This window comes from Panicum hallii, chromosome 2 (genome assembly GCF_002211085.1).
Source record: "Panicum hallii strain FIL2 chromosome 2, PHallii_v3.1, whole genome shotgun sequence".
NCBI classification, from domain to species: Eukaryota; Viridiplantae; Streptophyta; class Magnoliopsida; order Poales; family Poaceae; genus Panicum; species Panicum hallii.
In genome coordinates, this window is record NC_038043.1 from 49597922 (window position 1) to 49614531 (window position 16610).

General features: G+C 43.5%; 3 protein-coding genes across 4 annotated transcripts; all 3 read right to left on the reverse strand.

Annotated features, from left to right (window-relative positions):
- Positions 1-266: 266 nt before the first annotated feature.
- LOC112879867 (protein CURVATURE THYLAKOID 1B, chloroplastic-like) lies at positions 267-2089 on the reverse strand. Its single transcript, XM_025944285.1, has 6 exons — positions 1869-2089; positions 1651-1748; positions 1458-1544; positions 1301-1363; positions 1169-1206; positions 267-633 (listed from the first exon to the last, which is right to left on the reverse strand). Exons 1-6 carry the CDS (start codon positions 1963-1965, stop codon positions 573-575), a joined length of 444 nt encoding a protein of 147 aa, XP_025800070.1. The 5' UTR covers positions 1966-2089; the 3' UTR covers positions 267-572.
- An 818-nt stretch (positions 2090-2907) lies between these two features.
- On the reverse strand, positions 2908-9593 carry LOC112880588 (tetratricopeptide repeat domain-containing protein PYG7, chloroplastic). 2 transcript variants are annotated; one of them, XM_025945295.1, is made up of 5 exons: positions 9198-9593; positions 8685-8736; positions 8149-8438; positions 7459-7605; positions 2908-3575 (listed from the first exon to the last, which is right to left on the reverse strand). In XM_025945295.1, exons 1-5 carry the CDS (start codon positions 9576-9578, stop codon positions 3294-3296), a joined length of 1152 nt encoding a protein of 383 aa, XP_025801080.1. In that variant the 5' UTR covers positions 9579-9593; the 3' UTR covers positions 2908-3293. The 2 variants fall into 2 exon arrangements, with proteins under 2 accessions (XP_025801080.1, XP_025801081.1); XM_025945296.1 differs by having other exon boundaries at positions 8685-8732; positions 9198-9506.
- A 323-nt stretch (positions 9594-9916) lies between these two features.
- Positions 9917-16602, reverse strand: LOC112880587 (DNA-directed primase/polymerase protein). Its single transcript, XM_025945294.1, has 14 exons — positions 16247-16602; positions 16013-16140; positions 15772-15941; positions 15526-15672; positions 15280-15331; positions 14752-14926; positions 14158-14240; positions 12942-13151; positions 12400-12531; positions 11688-11820; positions 10777-10884; positions 10593-10658; positions 10256-10512; positions 9917-10168 (listed from the first exon to the last, which is right to left on the reverse strand). The coding sequence occupies exons 1-14, from the start codon at positions 16317-16319 to the stop codon at positions 10088-10090; spliced, it is 1815 nt and encodes a 604-aa protein (XP_025801079.1). The 5' UTR covers positions 16320-16602; the 3' UTR covers positions 9917-10087.
- Between the last annotated feature and the right edge of the window lie 8 nt (positions 16603-16610).

Here is a 16610-nt window from a genome sequence, read left to right on the forward strand (position 1 = left end):
CATACGTTCTGTGTACAAGGCAAACTAGGAAACCTTCAGGACTCATAGTTTGTATGTGTACAATAAAAGTTGATCAATGACTAGTAAGAACATTGTAGGATTGGATAATTTGTATTCTCTTGTTTTCAATTAGCTGGTGGTCGCCTTTAACGGGTCTTCAGCTGGAGTTCAGTTTCTAGTCCCACAAAAGGGGGGGGGGGGGGGGGGGTGTTAAGTAATGCTCTTTCTTAAGAGAAGATATATCAATGCTCATTGGTACAGAAACATTCAGCCAAAAGATTATAAGTCTGAATTGTTTTAAAAATCAACGAGCCAATCAATGTCCTCTTCAATCCCATATGAGGCTTCCGAGTGCGCAGTAATCTGGAAAGGAACTGGAAATATGTTATAAATATTACATCAATATAAGCAAACGACTAGCTCATCAGCAGAGGTTTCTCTCTGACTCAAGTCAGAGGACCAGAAACAGTACATGATCGAGTCTCAAATGTTAGCACTTTCACTTGCATGGCAGCTCAGTGCTCGCGGATGCAATTCTAGCATCTGCTTACGGATCCCTAAATGATGCTTGATCAGCTGCTGCTCCCGGTGATTTCTTCGTAAGTGCTCTTGACCTTGCTGATAAGAGCTTCCCTGTAATTCATCAGCACATAACACTTGATAAGCATTAGAAAATATACCAAACTATAGCTAGTTCCTCTTTTATGCAAGCATAGTAGCAATAATATTGTTCTTCTTTAAAAAAAATTACTGTCTTTGCATCAAGAACATAATCGGTCAGGTACAAGCTCATAGCAAAGCAATTTGTGTAAAAGAATGATCTCTTTGCAACAATATTCCTGAAGCAGTTTTCAGTAGAATTAAGCATAAAACTGTTATATCATTTGTGTCACGGCATAACGTAAAACATATTGTCATCAGCTAAGTCCTGGAAAACTAAATTTGGTGTAATTCAAGACATGTATCTTTTAATTGAAGAGTGTTCATAAGCTATTTGATAGGTCACAAAAAGAACTTAATCATCCCACGGTTTACTTCCTACTTGTGGTACTTTTTTATGGTTCAGGAAGAGAAAAGGAACAATAATATGGTCTTGGTAGAAGAAGAAAGGTGGATTACAGAACGAAGTTGTAAAGTTAAAAAGGATTGCAAGAACAGTGTGTCTCACCTGTCTGGCTGGAAGACGAGGTTGCGGTATGTGAACCACTGCAGCAACACATTCCAGAGATGTTCATAAAAGGAGTCCATCAGTAATAACTCTCAACAGAATCTATGCAAGTAGAAATGCTTCAGAACTTACCCCAGTATAGCCGATTCCAACAATCTCAAGGACACCAGGCAGGAGAGGAAGCTTTTCGATGGCCTGAGTGCACAAGAAGAGCATGTTTTCAACTTCACATATCTGCACATAAGTGAAGAGCAAGGTAAACCTATAGCAGGTCGTCTTCGTCCTGTACCTTGAGAGCCCCTGCCGCCGTCCAGAGCGCGACGATGGCGGCGACGCCGATGGTGGCCACGGCGTACTTGTCCTCAACTTTGTCCCACTGCCTAGAGACAACGCTCACGGTAACGCAAATTGCGCAGCAGCAAACAGGCAGCTAGCAGCAACTCAAAAGGAGACTAATACGAGGAGGGCGTAGGGATGCTGACCGCGTCCTGGGCAGCCTTGACGATCTCCGGCACATCCTCCGTCACGCCCTCGCCGCCGGACGTTGCTCTGACGGCGACGCCTCTCGAGACCTTGGAGCCTGCTTGTCGGGTCAATTAAAAAGCACGCGGTTAGCTGGATAACCACCGTCGCGTAACCACTAGGAGAAGAGCGGGATCGAGAGAGCAAGCGGCGGGGCCGGCGAGGAAGGTGCTCTCACCGCATTGGGCGACGGCCACGACGACGCCGGCGGGGACGCGGCCGCGGGGCAGCGTGGCGAGGCCGAGCGGCGCGGCGAAGCGGCAGGCGGTGGCCATGGGATGGCAGCAGCTGCGCGCTCAGATCAGATCACGTGGTGGGCGGGGAGGAGGCGGAAGGTGGGTGGCCTGGCTCGGCGGCGGCTTTGTGCGGGAGGGGGCAGGGGGGGAGGCGCGCGGCGGAGGGAGGGACGCGAGCGCGCGACAGCGACGGCGGGCGTGCGAGTGTGGTGGAGCGGCAGGGGAGCGGATTTTGGGCAGGGCGCGCACCACACGTTGTGGGGTCGGGAATCGCCCTACGGATAGTGTCTGCCAACCCCAGTTTCGAAGGGGAAAAACATAGATCCGGTACGAGCGGATAACGACTCGGCTAGGACGTCGTCGCTTAGGGATGTCTCGTGGCCGTCGCATGAGATATTTGAGTACTAAATAGATTTATTATAAAACTAATGGTATAAATGTAGACTAATTTACAAGCTGAATTTTAAGTCTAATTAATCCATCATTCGTACATATTTACTATAGCACAACGTAGTCAAATTATAAACTAATTAGGCTCAATGAATTCGTCTCGCGAATTAGTCTCCATTTATACAATTGGTTTTATAATTAGTCTATATTCTAGCTAGTGTCGAACATTCGATGAGATAGGGATTGAAATTTAGTCCGAGGTATCAAACAGCCTCTTAGTGTACACTTTTGCAGTGCATCACACCTAGGAACCTTCATTATATCGCAAAACTTTGTACTAGTACATGTATATACTATGTATATATGTACTAGTACCTTGCAGAGAGGTACACATGTATACGTACTATGTATTTTGTCACAAAAAAAAACACTATAGAGAACTTAGGACACCCCATATCAAAGAAGAGTGGCGCCATCAGAGGCTTTAACTTCTGCTCTCAATGAAATTGCCACTAACTCTTTTGGGTCGAGCACGCATCTAACTATAAAATATGAACATGATTAAACACGCATACAAAACGAATTCACCCAAAAATCCCCAAAACCACTCATTTTACTATGCATTAAGAAACATATATGCAGCTTCCTCGAGAATGAAATGAACATTAGAAACCCCGGACGACACCTCCCAACACTGCTGCAGAAACCTTGTAAGGCCCTCTATGGCAATCTCTCTGTCACCGCCTCCATCTTACAATACAGCACATCAGCAGACGAACAGAATCACAGGCTCCTACAGCACATTCTGCATTGGGGCGAACAAGATAAGCATATTACATCTGCCTTTCTTCAGGAACCATTCCGAGGGTACTACAGCTTCTCATCATGTTTACAAATGCTACCGTTCAAAAATCGAACTGCTATTCTGCCATGGGGACTGGACAAATGCACACTTTTAGCCCCAAAAGGGAATACAGCTATCGCTTTTCAGACTTTACAGGCACGCCCTTGTACATGCTGGCGCGCTGCCGGAGGTCGTCCACGCGCGGCCTTGCAACCTTGTTGTTGGGATCAAAGAGGAGGACCTCCTCGAAGGCCTTGAGGGCCGACTTCAGGTCTTTTTTCTGCTCGTACGCGTCGCCTAGGTTGTTCCAAGCCGTCACATAGCCTGGTTGGAGCTCCACGGCCTTCTCAAACTGCTGGATTGCCTTGTCCAGTTTGTTATCTCGTTTGTAACTGACCCCCAGGGCATTGTACACCTGACCAACAAAGAAAAAGTGTCTGAGAAAGAGCGTGTGAAATGAGATAACCCTGGACATGATTCTACTGTTTTGAATTCTTAAGCATAAATTATGTACCGAACTCAGGATACAATATCAGGATAAGGAATACATGTTACACGGAGTATGATTCCACCTGGAAGTAGCAATCTGTGCCAAAGAGAGCTGCACATTCTTTATAAATAGTTGTTTAGTTTACTTTCTAAATACTGTTGTACTAACACAATCAACTTTGACCACAGCATATATGTGTTTTTGTAACAGGATCAGCCTGTATATATTATTGGATACAACAACAACAACAACAACTTAGCCTTTTGTCCCAAGCAAGTTGGGGTAGACTAGAGATGAAACCCACAGAAAACAAGAATAAGAAACACAAAAAGTACACAAGCCAAAGGAAGGGTTAGGGGTTAAACAAAAAGTAACAAAGGTCACGGTTCAGGTACATTAATTGCTAATCTCCAAGCGCTCCTATCCATAGCTAATTCCTTAGCGATATTCCACTCCTTAAGGTCTCTCTTAACCGTCTCGTCCCAAGTTAGTCTAGGTCTACCTCTACCTCTCTTTACATTATCGCCCCGCTTTAGAACTCCATTACGCACCGGCGCCTCAGGAGGCCTCCGTTGTACATGTCCAAACCATCTCAACCGATGTTGAATCAACTTCTCATCGATAGGTGCCACCCCGACCCTATCTCGAATCTCATCGTTCCGGATTCTATCCCTTCTTGTATGCCCGCAGAACCAGCGCAGCATACGCATCTCTGCTACACTCAGTTGCTGGACATGTCGCCTTTTTGTAGGCCAACATTCAGCACCATATAGCATCGCTGGGCGAATCGCCGTCCTATAGAACTTACCTTTTAGCCTCTGTGGCACCTTCTTGTCACAGAGGATGCCCGAAGCCTGCCGCCACTTCAACCACCCGGCTGAAATTCTATGTCTAACATCTTCATCAATGTCTCCATCTTTCTGAAGCATTGATCCTAGATACCGGAAAGTATCCTTCTTGGCCACCACTTGACCTTCAAGGCTAACGTCCCCATCCTCATGCCTAGTCGGGCTAAAGTCGCACATCATATACTCGGTCTTGGTCCTACTCAGTCTGAACCCCCTCGACTCTAACGTGTGTCTCCACAGCTCTAACTTCATATTAACCCCTACCCTACTCTCATCAACTAGCACCACATCATCAGCAAAGAGCATACACCAAGGGATATCACCCTGTATGTCCCTTGTGACCTCATCCATCACCAAAGCAAATAGATAAGGGCTCAATGCTGACCCCTGATGTAGTCCTATTTTAATTGGAAAGTCACTGGTATCGCCATCGCATGTTCGAACACAAGTCATCGCATCCTTGTACATATCCTTGATGAGGGTAATATACTTAGTTGGAACTTTGTGTTTTTCCAAGGCCCACCACATGACGTCTCTCGGTACTTTATCATACGCCTTCTCTAGGTCAATAAAGACCATGTGTAAGTCCTTCTTCTCCTCTCTATATCTCTCCATCAACTGTCGTACTAAGAAAATCGCCTCCATGGTCGACCTCCCAGGCATGAACCCAAACTGGTTTTGGGTCACCCTTGTCAATCCTCTTAGGCGATGCTCGATAACCCTCTCCCAAAGTTTCATCGTATGGCTCATCAGCTTAATCCCCCGGTAGTTAGTACAACTTTGAACATCTCCCTTATTCTTGAAGATCGGTACTAATATACTTCTCCTCCATTCCTCCGGCATCTTGTTTGACTGGAAAATTAGGTTAAAAAGCTTAGTTAACCATACTACCGCCCTCTCGCCCAGGCATCTCCACACCTCAATGGGGATGCCATCGGGACCCATCGCTTTACCTCCCTTCATCCTCTTCAAAGCCTCCCCGATCTCTGCCTCCTGAATCCTCCTCACAAAGCGTCTGTTGGTATCATCAAATGAGTCGTCCAACTCGAAGGTAGGACCCTCATGTTCCCCATTAAACAACTTGTCGAAGTATTCTCGCCATCTGTCCTTGATCTCCTCATCCTTCACCAGAAGTCGACCTGTCCCATTCTTGATGCATTTGATTTGGTTTATGTCCCTTGTCTTCCTCTCGCGGGTCCTAGCTATCCTATAAATGTCCTTCTCTCCTTCCTTCGTACCTAGCCGTTGATACAGGTCATCAAAAGCCTGACCTTTCGCTACACTTACAGCTCGCTTTGCAGACCTTTTCGCTAATCTATATCCCTCGATGTTGGTTGCGCTCTTGTCGAGGTGAAGGCGTTTGAAACACTCCTTCTTCTCCTTAATAGCCCTTTGCACCTCGTCATTCCACCACCAAGTCTCTTTCACTTCCTGCTTGCCTCCCCTACTCACACCAAACACTTCTAAGGCCACCTTCCGAACACATGTCGCCATCTTTAGCCACATATCATCTACATCTGCTCCTTCTTCCCAAGGCCCCTCGCCTAGCATCCTCTCCTTAAACGTCTGAGCCTCTTCCCCTCTAAGCTTCCACAACTTCGTTCTCGCAATCTTGGCACGTTTGTCCCGGTGGGCACGTACCCGAAAACGAAAATCCGCCACCACAAGCTTGTGTTGGGGGACAACACACTCCCCAGGTATCACCTTACAATCTAAGCAGGCACGTCTATCCTCTCTCCTAGCAAGGATAAAATCGATTTGGCTCGAGTATTGTCCACTATGGAAGGTCACTAGATGGGACTCCCTCTTTCTAAAGAGGGTATTCGCTAACAGCAGGTCGTAGGCCAACGCAAAATTCAAAACATCCTCCCCCCCTTCGTTCCTACTACCATACCCGAAACCCCCGTGTACTCGCTCATATCCTACATTAGTCGCACCCACATGGCCATTGAGGTCTCCTCCTATGAAGAGCTTCTCACTGATAGGCACGGTACTAACCATGCTATCAAGATCTTCCCAGAACTGACTCTTGGAGCTCTCACTAAGACCTACCTGAGGGGCATAGGCACTGATCACATTCAGAGCCAAATCTCCAATAACCAACCGCACTAGGATAATCCGGTCGCCTTGCCTCCTAACATCTACAACTCCATCCTTAAGGCTCTTATCGATCAAGATGCCTACACCATTCCTACCCGAGATTGTCCCCGTGTACCAAAGCTTGAAGCCAGAACCCTCCACTTCCTTCGCCTTCTGGCCCTTCCATTTAGTCTCCTGCACGCATAGAATATTTACACGCCTCCTAATTGCTACATCGACTAGCTCTCTTAACTTACCTGTTAGAGACCCTACGTTCCAACTACCTAGACGAATCCTAGTTGGCTCGGCTAGCTTCCTTACCCTTCGCACCCGTCGAGAGAAATGCGAAGACCCTTGCTCATTTTTCACTACACCCGGGCGCAGATGTAGCGCGCCACAGAGGCTGCGACGACCCGACCCTTGCTCACTTATCATCGTACCCGGATCACGATACGACGCGCCCCTAAGGGGAAGACGACCCGGCCCTTGCCCATTTAACACCACACCCGGGTTCCGATGTAGCGCGTCGCTAAGAGGGTTACGCCCCAACGAATTTCTTATGGGTTTCATTTCCATTAGAGTGGCTGATTTTTTACGCTGGTTCGCCAAACCTAACACAACCCTCCACATTTCCATATTATTGGATACTTCTAGCTTATTCTTTTAATGGGTAACAAGAAAATAAACTGTCCAATACAGAGCATTGGATCTCGGGTGCCATAAAAGGGTCATTCTACAGCTTATGGTGATTAACTCAGCAAACCAAAATAACGTATCAAGAAAGCAATCAAAACTGTTCAGATGCCTATCAGAATGCATACATGCCATTGGCTAGATTCTAAAATGCAGAAAAATTTACCAAGTAGTTGAGCATAACTAACCTGCGCAAGATCTTGCTCATCTCTGTCCCATTTTTCAATTGCTTGCTGCAGATATTTGATAGCGGCTGGATAAAATTTTCTCCGTAGCATAACTGCTCCAAGCTCAAAATACTCTGTAGCACTTGCATCACCACTTCTCACTTGTTCCTAGTAATTATGTTGGTGGGATTTAGTAAATCGCAAGAAAGATTATTATAAGATGTAAATATGAAATTAGAATAACTCATGAAATTTGATGGCAGTTTTATTATGTTCTACGAATCATCCACATCAGGCCACCTCTATCAGCACAAACAATGGCCTTCTCTTAGCTTGATATGAGGATTTTAACCATTATCATGGAGTAGATCAGCTCTATTTCTAAATAATACAAATTTAAAGTACTACAATTTCATAACAGCATGTAACTTCGCTTCTTCCTAAACGAGATACTCCCTTCTTTTCTATAGAGTAAGCTAAATAGAGAAGAATGGATGGAGTAGTCAGGTTTAAGATGGAGAAAGAATTCTGGTAGTGGTACAGAAGGAAGATATGGTATTATTTTCTAATCCACAGTGTCAATATTTAATGCAGTATCTATATCAAAACAAATTTTTACACTTCAGGGCCACGTCATTTCTGTAGGATTTTAAATGCAAAAGATAGCTCTATATTGTAATGCAACCAAAACCAAATTTTCGAGAGGCTTACTTGCAGCTCTTTGGCAGAAAGATCAAGCTCTCTACGAACGAGAACCTGACGAATGACAAAAAATGTACCAGCTCCAAGCAGACCAAGTAGTATGAGAAGATATGACAGCTGAATTCCCAGCTCAAACAGCTCTCCGACCTCATAAACCATATTTAACTTTGTTCCCACACTAGACTGTGCTGATTGTGCAGTACTCAACCAAACTGTAGTGCAACATGGAAGTGCACCGAATTGAAGAAGCAAATTCCTGCTTCTCCTATTATCCTTGTCTGAAGGGTGACAGAAAGCTTCTGGTATATAGGACAGCATATATCAGTAAAAACAGTTGCAGAGAAGTGACTCCTAACTTGAAGCACTATTAAACAGCATAGGATCACATTGCTAGCCTCATTATCACACATTTACAATCACACTACCAATCGAGACTATTCTCACTTAACAGCAAACAGTAAATATGTAGTTTCAAAATATTGAAATGCTCATTATAAGAGGTCAATATGCGACTTTTTTTCTGGAAATGTTTGGTAGAAACTTACCATCTACATTTTCTGAAGCTAAAATGACTCCTCTGGTTGGTGATCTGCCTTCCTTAGCAACAAAGAAACAAACCCCAATTAAGATCGGATTGAAGCTAAGACATAGTGGTGAAAATTGGTTCTTCTAGTTAATGAAGACAGCAGCAAGAAAAGAAGCAGCCATTGTGCGCATAGGTGTATCAATGCAAGGTTTGAAAAGAAGCTTTACTTCCGCAATTTTTGAACTCGTTTAAACATTTACAGCCCACCCTTTTAAACATTCTCAGCTGTTCATTCCATTGTAGTTAGAATTAGCAGGCATCGAGAACAAGTTAAAGACTGAAATTATCTGGAGACGAGCATTTGTAAACGAAACTGCAGGATATCCTAAGTACCTTTAATTGAAGAAGAAAATATATCTAAAAATGGAACAGAACTCCGTATACTCCAAAAGGCTGAAGGATTTGGTAGCTCCAAACAAAAGAAGATATCATTCGGCGCGTACGGAAACCCCTACAAGCTGGGCTTGCTCACCAAGAAAAGCACCTTCCTTCCAGCATATGGCAGGAAGAGGGCGGCGGCGGACAGCAGAGAGGAGCCGGAGGCGGCGAGCTCCGGCGGGAGGAGGCCCGGAGGCGCGCTCAGCGGCGCGGGCGATGAAGACACGACCTCCGTGGTGGCTGTGCGCGGGAGGCTTGGAGACCGACGAGGGCGCCGCCGGGCGGAGGAGGAGGAGGCCGGGATCGACCCACGCTTGCGACGGGAAGAGCAGCAGGCGCGCCATGGCCGAGCCGAGGAGGATGGGATTCCCGAGCTGGAAGATAGATAGGCCTGCTGCGCGCCGCTTAGACCACAGCCGTTTATTGTCCTGCCGCGAAATCTGGGCCGTTCGTTCTGGGATCCAACCGTTGCCATAGCATAACCGTCACTCGCTAGCCTCCATCTACAAGAAACCGACACCGTCAGTCAATGGATGACTTAGGAAATTGCGATTCTTTTAGCATGGCGGGTGAGTTCTTCCCCTCCCTTCCTATAGAGGGAGGTGGATTCGACCGGGCTCCGGCGATCGCCGGAGTTGCCGGCGATGAAGATGGTGAAGGGAGCATCCATGGTTGTGTACGGAAAATCCTTTGTACCAGGGTGCTTCCTGCAATTTGGCAGATAGTGCTTCATCATTTTCAGTACAATTCCCCTTTCGCAGAAAAATGTCGGCTTTTGGATGCTTCGACATAACAGTTTTCAGTTTACCACCAGTTGTTGCAATTTTCTATTAAAATAAACATTATTTGAAAATTTTCTGTTCGGCATTACACCACCGTTGAGGAACAGCTACATCCACAAAACCGAAACTACATACTCACGGAACGATTACCCAGACACGAATAGCACGGGCGTGTTCAGTAGCAATGCGACTGCAGGAAACCCTATGTATTGCTCTGTGATCCTTTTTGCCCCTCAATCTGCTCCATAATCCTTTCTGCGTTCATCCAGAAATCATCATCATCCTGCAAATACGTGGAACGGTATGCTATAACAGCTGGGCAGACTGAGCACAGCAAAATCAACAACAGAGAACCAAGAGTACTACTAACCGAGTAACACAGGTCAGAAATGTGCTCGATGTTCTCGATGCTGTCAGCAAATTTTACAGCTTCTTCCCACCAACCAGGATCCTCCTCATGACTCTCCATGACAGATTTACCATCAGACAGATAACACCCGTTCCTGCTGCTGTCGTCGAAATTGATTTCCACAACTTCGCCCTGATATTCTGTCTTGGCTGACTCCACTACAGAGCTAAGTTCAGGCATCACATCCCAGGGTACAGGACGCAATGGAGAACGGTAACCTACTCCGAAGCATTGATGTTATGAAAGAAAAAAGATAATCTGTGAACTGAGAATCAATGCATGGATGCTCCTAGCTTACCTTGACAGTCGGGGTCATAACACTTCTGATAGTACGCTGCTGTTTGGAAATCAACAATGTACATCACTGGTGCATTTGACATAACTGGTGATTAGCTAATGTGAGCAAGAAATAGCACAGCATTTGAAACAGCTGATATTGCAGGGAAAAATTGTCATTGCTGCTTTTTAAATGTTATTGTTACCATGATTGCTCTTATGCTCTCTTCCAATATGCTCACAGTACCTGCTCCTTGACATGCTATAGATCATCAAACCATCCTGTGAAAACCAGTACCAGGATCGAATCTTTCCTGCAGTGAAATGAACGCATCAATGTTTCAGGTAACAATATATATCCAATTATCCCATTATTGAAAAGTAGCACATCATAGGATGAAGGATTTATTTGCCTTCAACATTACATTATGCAAATACAGTAGAAACATGCCAATACTGTATACTATTTGATCAACCTTTTTTATTCCTCAGAAGATTTTTTAGGAGCCCTGGGTACAGACAATGATGAAGTTGATAACAAGCCAGCTCCAGTCAAGTCTGTATTTGGAGACACAAAGGTGCCCAAATCCAACTCGGATCCAGTTTTGGCAAAAAGGAATAAGGATAAAAGCAAAGATATTGGACAAGATGTCACCTGGACATGGATACATCTGAATCTGATGGAATGCAACTTGGATTCAGGTATCTGACTCCACAAAATTTCGGAGGTGTTCAAGTAACTGCAGTTAATTACAAGAATGCATAGCAGTGTCCCGGCCAGATTTGCATTTGACAGTAGTATGCATCAGTTGTTCTATTTCAGGAATTCTGATTTTTGAAAACAAGCATGAGAGCCTACCATTCCTCACCTTCAGAAACAGAAAGAAACTATATCACAGCTAATGTAATGCTATATTGTAAAACTAAGTCCTATAACATGATTATGCACATGAACATCCATTACAAAATTCGAAAAGGTCTAAGGCAACAAACATGGAAAAACGTCTTCTGGGGTATACATAAACACACATTAGAAATATAAATGACTATCGGAACAAATAGAAAGACAAATACGAGACCCGCAAGAAAAAAGAAAATTACAAGGAAGACTAACAACCTGAAACATTTCCAAAAGAAGCAATAAACTCAATAAAGCCATCCAAAGCTGGAAAGGGAGATTTTCCATAGGTGTATTCATGAGGAAAATCGCTTCGATAAGTAGCAATGGGTTCCTTGTTCCTTCCTTGAATCTGGCCATGGCAAAATACAGAAAAGATAGATACAAAATTAGCATATGCTAAAATTTGATTCATTTTCTTAAGGGAAAAAATGCCAAGCACCTCGGTACCTCTCAAGGACAGTAAAAAAGGTCAACTGTATAACATCATGTAGGCACCAACATACTTTCAAAATTTTCAAACTAGAATATGCACAAGTTCTGAACATAGTGTTCAAGATTAATGAAGCCAAAATCAGCCACGGCCAGGCTCTGGCCTTTTCAGGCTGTTTTTTATTAGGTTTACTGGCCCCACACAAATAAGGGGCATAACACGTAGATTCTCTTTGTCTCTTGATTGATGAGAGATTTTTTATATCTTTTTCTATGTTTGCTGATAAACAAAAGGATCCATAACCCTTAGGCAACTGAAGTACCTTTGCCTTGAATCTCACATTTGTCTTATATATAGATGTAGGAAACATATAGGGAACATAACATTATGATTTCAATAAGTCAGTCATACTTGAAGTTCAGTAGTTGCAGATTATTTTTCAGAAAAGTACACTAGCAGGAAAAATATAATGCTCTGATGCAAATTGCAAATACTTACTCGAGGCATACTGAATTCAGAGTCAAAATGCAATGTTTTCTTGCATTCCAAGTCCAGTTTGCATATCAAAAGTTTATCACAGTTATCATCTAATCTGCAAATAAGTGACTCCATAAAGACATCTTTATCATTCTGTGACAATTAGAATACAATGTCAGATTGCAATAGTGATACAGATAAAAATCGCATATGCTTTCCAATAACATATATAGAAGACTATTGACTGCTGGCATGACAGATAATAACATAACAAAAACAGGAAAGAAACAGGAAGCCGAGATTACATATTTTACTATAATACTGCATCTACTGAGCATCTTTTATATTCCTGCAAGCATAGAAACAGAAGTGCAAACTTCCACCTGAATTGTCTGATGCGGCCCAGAATTAAGGCAAAAGGCCTCATAGAAACATTTAGAACATTATTACGACACTATTACAAAACAATAAGAGGGATTTATCTATAAACAGGATCAGTTTAGCTTTGGCTCTCAAAAGCGTATTCACTTCATAACAAAAATAATGTGTGATCAAGAGCTCACCATTTCCTTGCATTTGAAGCGCCTGCTAGGCACAAGAAATGATTTCTTCCCAGACTTCGATGAGAAAGCCAAACGGAAGCAACGATTACGAGTATAAACAGCAGTATCCATAAAGAGCTGATCGACAGGACCTGTAGAGCTCTCTTTTGTAATATACAGCTTATCAAGGTCAGGATTGGCTGCACGGTGAGCTGCAATTTGCGAACAGACCTGTAGGGAGGAATAAAACTTCATTTCAGAAACCAAAACAATGTTTCATTTCTATTTCGAGATAAGATGGATTGAAACACAGTCGATCCAAAGATAATTACTTGCAATTTTTATATGGATGTAGATTTAAAAAGCAGAAACACTATTGGAGAAATGTGACAGTTCTTCCAAAGGTCCTTAAACACAGATATAACATGAATCCTCCTATTAACAGCTCCACAACACTGCAGACAAGTTAGGAGCCATTCTTGGCTCTTCTTTGAGGACAAGAGAAACCAATAAAGATCAAAAGAGAAAAAATGGTGATTTCCTTACATCGCTATTTTAGTGAGCAATTACGAATATGCAATAACCCTAAAGAAACACCCAGTTTCTTCAAACAGCATTAATTTAAAAAGCACACTACAGCATACAGGCAGCAGTTACAGTGTATCCACTATCTACACCACAGCAATGTGTGTAGCAGGAGTAGGGGAGACCCCTACTGTGGAGGTCTCAGGTTTACATGATTGGTAGGCAATAATTTAGATGTCTTCCATTTTGAATCCTTTCTCCAATAATGTGGGTGCACACACAAGTTATCTTTTAAAGGATTAAGAGCAAACAAGTTGCAGGTTTTGTACTCTGCATTGATCAAGAGAGGGGGAAATGGAGAGAGAAATAAAGGCTTCAGTTCATCTCCATTAGTGGATGAAGAGAGGCTAGAGATACAAAACTGTTTTATTGTTATGTTATCATGATTGTTTTGTGCCTAAGATGTGGTCTTATAGCATTATGCAACATGCATACTCTACTCTAGAGTCTACCAATAATGCAACACGCAATCCACAGTAAAACCTTTTTTTTGCTTCCATGCTGTTAAATTTTGCTACATTATATCCAAATACTGCTCAAAAGAAGTTTTAAAACTGTTGTGTGCTTGAATATAACCAGTAAATCAACAGTAGCGGCAGAAGTAACATATTTTCTGATAACAACAAAAATGGAGATCAAGACTGAATAATACCTCAGAGACAAATGCACCAACATGGGAGTTGTCTTTAAATGCAGTCTTGGGTATACGAATGATTAGATGGCGTGAAAACTTCTCTAAGAAGAGAAAAGGATAATAGTTGTCATGTGATTACCATTAAGCAGTATAGAAGATAATGTAAAATACTATGAAGATGGAAATAATAGAAACACTTTGTAAAATGGAAAGTGTTTCAACTTCGCTCCCCTTTTGAAATGTATTCACTTTCTCCACTCTTCAATTTTAACATGAATACCAGATGGATGGAACAGCTGTGTGTGAACTGTGAAGTGCATAAAAAAGAAGACTTGAGCAATAGTGACTTCCTAGCAAATCAGTGTATGCCACTTACTTTGCTATAACTGAAGTTCACCATGTAGCATACAATTCAATGATTCATAACAGTACCAGACTGCATTATAAACTAAAATTATTCCACGTTTACTAAAAAAATTAGAGATAAGTCACTTCAATAAATTCAAATTGGCATGCTCTATATTGTCGCATTCCAACTATAATTTTAATAGCAATTTGTTAGGATTGCACCAGATTAGATTATTTGAATCAAACTAAAGATAATTGAGACACCTTCAGTTGATGAGTCTAACTCTGTGATCCACTCTTCTTGACCTTCAATAGAATATTTGTCACGTAAGGCACTGAATATGAAAGCAACTAATATATCGACCATTTCATCTGCATCCCGATTTTTGTTCAATCTTGTCTCAAACTCGAGATCAAAGTAAATGTGGCAAGGTGAACCCTGTAGAAACAATCAAGGTGTTAGGACAGACATGACAGTTAAAAGATAACACTATATTTTAACAGGATAATATAACCCGTGCCTGCTGAAACAGATTACAAAGTTAAAGCAAGAATTCATTTGAAACAATTTACCAACTCAATGAATATAGGCACCATAAACGAAGGTCAATGACATTTATGTGCTTTATCAACCTTTTCTTTACTTATTCACCACATCAGATCCAGCCATACAGGAATAGATCAACCCCATTTGAGAAAAAAAGACTTACTTGCAAGATACCAACATACCATGCAAGGTGCAACATATAATTTATGACCATTTGAACATAAAATCAACAAACGATGGCTTACCTCCTGGATAACTTCATAGTGATGGCGAATCTTGGAATCCATATCATTGTACCTGCAAGAATACAGAAATAAGAAGCGATGACTAAGTGCAGGTTGTACAAATGGCTGGCCATTTAGGGAAAAGAAATAAAACTTCAAGTTAGCTAAGAAGTAATTGACCCATTTTCAACTGCAAGAGGGCAGTTATGCACACGCAAACAAGAAGTGAAATGGAATGCAAGAGATGCAGTTAACTAAGGACTCAACCTTCTCCAGAACTCGTCGTATGTAGACACAAGGAACCTTCTTGTCCCGGTCATATGATCTTGATAGCTGAAGACATTGGCATGCGCGTGTGCCTTGGAGAACCTGATCGCCTCCTCTTGCCTAGGAAATGTAGCCCAAACAACATCCCTGTATAGCCCACAACAAACATAAAACATTGACTCAGACCAAAACGAGCATTATGTGTTAGCACCAGAGCCAATGCGGCCAATGGACTAAATTCCACACCTGGGGATCAAGTCGGTTTCCTTCTTCAGATCAATGCGGATCTCACGCAGCAGCCTCAAGAGGCTGAGTGGCTTCTTCACCGGGACGCCTTGCGGTGAACCGTAGAACACGATTGGGGACATCTGCTTGCGGCCTGTAAATTTGATCGCCGCCGATGACGGCGCGCCATGCTAGGAAGCGCAGAACTCCTCAGTTTTCTTGAAGTCTGGAAAACAGGAACAGTGGAATGCCTCGACCTCACCTTCTCCACCGCGGCGTCTGGCATGGGAGCAAGAGAGGAGCTCCCGCCACCGCTACCAGCGACCCCCGCCGTGGGGGAGACCCGCGACTTCTTACCCCGCGGGAGCGCCCTCTCCCTGAAAGCCGACTCTGGAGGCCATCGAAAAGGCGAGCCGAATCACCGACAGTGAGAATCAGGAGTCATTGCAAAATGGGAAAACAAAATAGCAGATTTTGGAAGAGGGGATTAGCGTACGGGGAGGGGAGACGCCGCATTTGAAGCAGGCGAAGAGGCGGTCGACGTCGTCCTTGGGATCGTAGGCCGCCATCGCCCTCGACTCGATTGGGGCTGCGATTTCGCCCGCGCTGGCGAGATCTCTCTCTAGGGTCCGTTCGGTTTTGCGGGGTTTATCTGACCAAGTGCTCGCGAGCGGGAAACTGTTTTTTCCCTCCTTGTTGAGCGCGGGTCGTTAGTTTGCTGGGACTCACTGTCACTGACGCGTGGGTCGGTCTTCATGGGCACTGACAGTGTTGACTTCGTTTTTTATTTTAACTGTGGCAGGCCAGATTTTTTTGGGTTTATTTTGAGAGAAATTTAACTCTCTGCCAAAAAAAGGCCA